At 39.9% G+C, this 6,366-nt stretch overlaps 1 protein-coding gene across 2 annotated transcripts in view; it reads right to left on the bottom strand.

The window, feature by feature from the left end:
- The window catches only part of SUSD1 (sushi domain containing 1), a 60,274-nt gene that overhangs the window by 45,203 nt on the left and 8,705 nt on the right, over positions 1-6,366 (bottom strand). Inside the window, exon 6 of one of the 2 annotated variants that reach the window (XM_019610651.2) lies at positions 1,703-1,786. The exons of the other annotated variant lie outside the window; for it this stretch is intronic. Within the exon in view, the coding sequence (XP_019466196.1) occupies positions 1,703-1,786 (84 nt within the window). The remainder of the gene's footprint in view (positions 1-1,702; positions 1,787-6,366) is intronic. 2 annotated transcript variants of the gene reach the window in all.

Genomic DNA, 6,366 nt, shown 5'->3' with positions numbered 1-6,366 from the left:
GTCTGTTAACATACTTGTAAGAAGTCCTTTTTTATTATCCTTTATCACTTTAGCCAGATTCAATTCCAGACGGGCTTTAGCCTTCCTCGTTGCATCCCTGCAGGCCCTGACTACATTCCTATATTCTTCCCACGTGGTCAGACCCTTTTTCCACATTTCATGGACCTTCTTCTTCCCTTTGAGCTTGCGCATGAGCTCCTTCCACACAGGTCTCCTGCCACCTTTTCCAGATTTCTTGTTCACAGGGACGCACCAATCCTGAGCTTGGAAGAAGAGCTGTTTAAATGCTGACCAGCTCTCAGAGGCCCCCTTACCTTCTAACACCCGAGCCCACAGGATAGCTCCAAGTAGATCCCTGAAGAGATCGAAGTTAGCTCTCCTAATGTCCAGGGTAGCAATCCTACTTATTGCTGATCAGTTTTTCTACTTACTAGCTCATTTTAATACCCTCATCACTAAATACCAAATTGCTGTTGAAAATTTCCTCTCCTGCAGAACAGAAGAAGAAGAGAACATGCATGCAATCCCCACAACAATTTCTTTACGTTTGGCTGTGTGATTTACTTTAAATGTTTATTCCTATTATTTGTTTCACAACAATGTCTAGAAATTTCAGGATATTAATGCTGCTGCCCTAGCACAGAATAAAACAACATGTCCAGTTATTGTATTTTTTTTTTTTTAAATTCAAGCATTTCTTAAATGAAGCACTTAAATTCAGTAAATCACTTTTACTGAAAACTGGGTGGCAGCGATCACCCATTAGAGAGTATAGCAGGAGAGAAAACACTGGTTTAGTGGAGGGCTGTTAGGGTAGTATGGTAAGGTTGCAGTTGGACTTGATCTTTAAGAATTTACCAACCTGAGCAATTCTATGATTCTATGATTCTACTTATATACACATGAAAATGCAAAACAAGAAGGGAGTAAAAAAAAACAATCTCTACAATTACTCAGGAAAATAGTGAAAAATTTACAGTGCAAAGTATTCAGGCAAGGAAACTTATCTTGCACAGTGGCCTCCTTGGAAGGAAGCAAACAGCATTAGTAGCATTTTTATTTTTTTTTCTTTTCTGTAGCTACATCTGTCTGTACTGTCAAGAGTTCTGCACTTTTCCAAAGGACAAGGCCACCATGCATTTATCATATGCCCATAGTATAGCTGGCATAGTTTTCACATGCACTAAAAATTTCAACCTGTGATTGGCCAGTTAGGCCATTGGATGCCATTGTTACTCAAATAGCATCCAGTTTACCTCCACAACATCCATCCCATCCCAAAGGAAAGGGTCCTCAAAACAGCAGGCAAATGGCTGGGCATCAGGGCAACAGTGTGGAAAAAAGCCCTGGGTGGGTCAGACACTAAAGGACAAACCTGGAATAGGGCTGAGAGACACAAGTAACACCTGGCTGACAGCTTCCAGGAAAGGCAGATGCTGGTCAACAGAGCACAAGTGGGAGAACACAAAAAGCAAGCAACAGAGTGATTCAGCAGTGCAGCGAGATCACGGGGGGAGAAATCAAGCTAGGAAAACTACAGAACCTGATTCTAAGAAGAAAAAGAAGTGAAGGTCAGTGCCTTCTTTACTCCACTTTAAAAAGCTTTGTTAGGAAGAAAGGTATCTTTCTGTGCTTGAGTGCACAGAAAAAAACTTCATATTAATTATAGCCAGTATGTAAACACCTGCACTGTCACGCTGACCTTCTGCAACCCAGTGCTGATGCACCCTTATGTCCTCAGCCTCCATCAGTTCAGGTCCCAGTGCTCCACTGTTGTTTGCAGAATCTGAGTGAAACATAATAGGCAGACAATGTATGCCTGAACAGCCATTAAAATCACATGATGTCTTTCAGATATACCATCCATTAGTCCTCAGCTGAAAAAGCACTTGACCGCTACTGAGGTGAGCCCGAGATACATTTTACCAGAGAGGTACTCCTGAACTTGCTTAATAAAAAAGAAGGCATTTACCAGCATGCATTCAGAACCAGCTCTAACCTGCCATTCTGCCTTTTGCAGGTAGCTAAAGGGACATCCATACAGGCACATGCATGCACAGGTTGTTTCTCACACTCTGAATGTTGTCTTCCTTTTTTCAGATGCTTTTCATTTTTAGCCGTGTGAAACCTGTGAAAGGTGCTGCAAATGTCACCTGCTACTAACATGTATTACAAACACATTCAGACAAACAACATTTCAAAAGGGACTTCTGCTCAATCTGCTTCAAGGTATATGTTCCATTGCATACAGGCAAATCCATTTTCCGTAGTTCTTTTTGCAGATATACACAGAATTTATTTTAGAAAGAGATACCCTCAGCATTTGTACCTATCTTGAAATGTAGCATGTTGGGTTTTTTTGAGAGGTTTGCTCATTCTTGCATCCTGTTTAATTAAGATTACAAATTTCAGCAGGTTTTCACCTTCTGCCCTGAAGTTTACACAGAGAAGACCCACAAAAAAACAGCAAGACTGTAGGCAGAGACAGCCATATAGGAAGGAGACAGATAGCTAATGATTTACTGCTTCTTTGATCTAAAAATGTTACCAGAAAACAATCACTGCAGAGTATTTCATGTACTGATCAAGACTAACAAACACATAAAGAGATATAGCTATAAGTCTATTTACAGTCGAAAGATGTATCAATCAATAGTATGAGATTAGATGGGATTAGCTGGACTGGACTAGAAATGCACGTGATCTACTCCATAGGTGAAAGTGGTTCTGTAGACACTGTTCTGTGTGCCATCAAAAGCTGGTTTTGAACAAACAAAAAGCCTAAACAGTTCTACTGAGCAAAAAGCTATACTTCTTTTATTTTACTTTACTTGCAGGCCTCTGGGCTGTGCATCGCTTTGATCTAAGGAGCAGCACCTCCCAAAACAGACTCCACCTGTTTTTCCAGGCAGTTAAAGAAATTATCTGATTGCCACACATCTGGATTTGACATATCCAATTAGCCCTTTGTAAGAACTCAGGCCAATCAGGTCCTGTTCATTGATGACTATAATTATCTTAATTGTTTGATGGGATTCTTATTCCTACAGAACCATGTGTTTTGAATCAGTGCCTACAGATGTGAGTGACACCTTTTCTATTAAGATCATATCTCCTGGCATGGATTATTTACACATGGCTGGGAATAAAAATTAGGAGGAGAATGATATTTAAACCATTCACTGATGTGCGGAAATTACTGATACTACCAACACAGAGACATCCCAGCTGTCTTTCTGTATCATCTCCTTATTGTACAATTGAACTGTAAGAATGAGAAAATGTAAGAACTGAGATCTAGCTAGAGGGGAAATCAGACAGTGAGAATAAGGATAAAATACAGGAGAAAAAGGGAAAGTGAAAGCAAACAAAAAACAACTCCAAATGAAAAAGTGAGTTACTAAAACATGGCAGAAAAGGAAATTAGTACTTCCATATTGAAAAAAACCTTGGAAAAAAGTGTGGAACAAGGTTAGGCTGGACTGGGCTCTGAGTACCTGACGGAGCTGTAGGTGTCTCTGTTCACTGCGGGAGAGGTGGACTAGATGGTCTTTAAGGGTCCCCTCCAACTCAAACAATTATACAATTCTATGAAATCAGGAGTAAAATCTAAATGTGGAAAAACAAGGCAGGACCATCTTTTCAGCTGTAAAATAAAGATAATATCCATGCAACTGAGAGTGTTTAAAGTACACAGGTGTGGAAAATCTGTCATGCCTTTTCTGGACTGCTTCATGAAGCTGCTCTTCCTTCTATGCCTTCATAGCTCTAAAGAATCATTTATAAGAAATCAGCAAATATATGCCATCCCATAAGATTTTCAGTGTTGGCATGCAATAGACTTTTGGGATGTAACTATATTCATATCATTCAAGTTTCAGAAGTCAAGACATGCAGCTAATCTCTATTTGTAGATAGGGAGCCACATCACAGAAGAATGAAACATTCTAAAACATAAAATTAATTGTTAGAGAAAAAGAAACAATTCATAATGTATTGAGTAGGAAGCACTCAATAAAGAGTATGTATGCACATGTTAAGTTAAGACACAAAAGAAGCTCCAACATCAGGATCAGATATAATGCATGCTGGTAAGGAAGAGGAGAAGCTCCACTTTAAGTTCCAGGTTCACAGTATGTTAGGACTGAATCACCTTTTCCCCTGAGCACAAAAGCCTGCAAACCACTGACAGCCCATACAGCCTGTCTCTACTCTGGGAGGCTCTCTCAACCAATCAGTAAAAAATCTATGCTGTCAGATTTGGCAGTATGGGGAAACAGGGGTCAAATTTTCCTTTTGACTACCAGCAGCTATTTCCTACCGCCTGAGTTTTGGAATGCTCTGCAAGGAATGTGCACCACCTTCCCACACAGGTCAGATCCATTCTTCTTACATGCTAATTTATTTTTCCTTCCCATGCGCAGCAGCTGCTTCCATTGCAGGGACAATATTTCATTTAACAGATCCAAAAAAGTTTTAGTAAATGCATTTCTAAAAATATAGTGAATGGGGATACCAGAAACTTATTTAAATACTGAGAAGCTATTATTTAATACAAACTTTTCTTTTCACTGGATAAAAATAAGGAAATTGGGTAAACTGTCTTTCTTTCTTAGATCCCTTATTGTTACTACCCACATCAACAGATGCTAAGCATAGAGTTACACAAAGAATACACTAACATAGAGATACACAAAGCATAAGACAAGCATAGAGAAGGAGTTTTCTGGGTCCAGAATAATGAGGAGCAATTTGCAGATGACAGCAAGGTGGGAGGAAGTGTTGATCTGCCTGGGGGTAGGAAGGTCCTACACAGGGACATGGACAAGGTGAGAGTCAGCCTCTTCTCCCAAGTAACAGCTATGGGACAAGAGGGAATGGCTGCAGGTTGAGCCAGGAGAAAGGTCAGGTTGGATATTAGGAAAAATTTCTTCTCCAAAAGAATGGTTAGGCACTGGAATGAGCTGCCCAGGGGTGTGGTGGAATCACTGTCCACGGAGGTGCGCAAGAAACACTCAGATGTGGTACTAATGGACATGGTGTAGTGGAGAAATATTGGTGGTAGGTGGATGGTTGGACTGGATGATCTTGGAGGTCTTTCCCAACTTTAGTGATTTGGTGATTCTATGATTCCATATGTGGTTGTAGCCAGAGCTAGGGCAAATTCTTACAGGAAGATCAGCTAATCAGGGAAAACTCTCCATGACAGGGATATCTCTTTGGGGTAGGAAATAGGAAGAAGGGGAAAAGAGGACTCTGCAAACAGAATCAAGGCAGCTTCAATAGGCAAAGGGATCATTTTCCTCAAAAATATCATAAACTTTGTCCAATTATCATACAAAAGTGCTCGAGACACTCTCTCTTCTGCACATGAACCCAATTCACCATAATTACTTTTAATTTGCCCTGCATGTTCAAGAGGCAAGATCTCAAAAGTTAGGTTGGATGGGTGGGTGTACGCATGAGCATATCCACACATGTATAAGGAGGGGAAAAGTTTTTACATCACCATCATAGTCCTTCCTAACATTTAATTAAGAAGCACTCGTATCCACGCTTGCTAAAAGACAGAACCAACTCAACTTACTCTTTCATTTCAAATATGCTCCAACACCTCTCCCCACCCTTCTCAAATAAAATTTACCCCTAGAAACTTGGCAATGTCCTGGGATATAAGCTGCACACTGTGCCCTTTGCAAGTGTAGAAGGAGTAAACATCTCAGATATAACGAATTCTCACAGCTACAGTGAATCCACTCAACAAGAAAACAGTGGGAAGGACTGATTTTATGAATTTCCATTTAATAAAGAATGCAAACGTAATTCTTATGTAACTATATGTAACACTTAGTGCTCACGCCTAGAACAATGAGTCTAGATGAGATAAATATTACTACCAAAACCAGCTCAGGCTTGACAACTTCTCCAAAATTCCCAACAAGCAGAAAACAAAGCTTCTTGTTGTAGACTACCTTCTATTCCACTGCTGCATATTACAGCACGCTATTCCTATATCTCTTCCCTGAAACAAACTAAAATATGATTCCCGCAAGAGTATCTTATTTTCCCTCTCAATAGAATATCCCAAATTTGCCAAATAATTTCCTGTAACAAAAATAAATGAAACCACAGATCCCTGCTCCACAGAAGAAAAATAAGCTTCTCCAGGACAAGCTGTACAGGATGTCCAGACTTATATATTCATCATGCTGGACAGTGAAGATTTAATTGCTGATAAGTTCTCTGTACTTCAGTCTCTTGAGTTCACATCAAGGGTTAGGAAAGAAAGACTGTACTTCAGCTGACTACTGCCAGATTTCATTGCTGATAGCTCATTCCAATCAGCATCGCTAAGTAAAATTAATT

Source organism: Meleagris gallopavo, chromosome Z (assembly GCF_000146605.3).
Source record: "Meleagris gallopavo isolate NT-WF06-2002-E0010 breed Aviagen turkey brand Nicholas breeding stock chromosome Z, Turkey_5.1, whole genome shotgun sequence".
NCBI lineage: Eukaryota > Metazoa > Chordata > Aves > Galliformes > Phasianidae > Meleagris > Meleagris gallopavo.
This window is presented reverse-complemented; position numbering and strand designations above follow the sequence as displayed.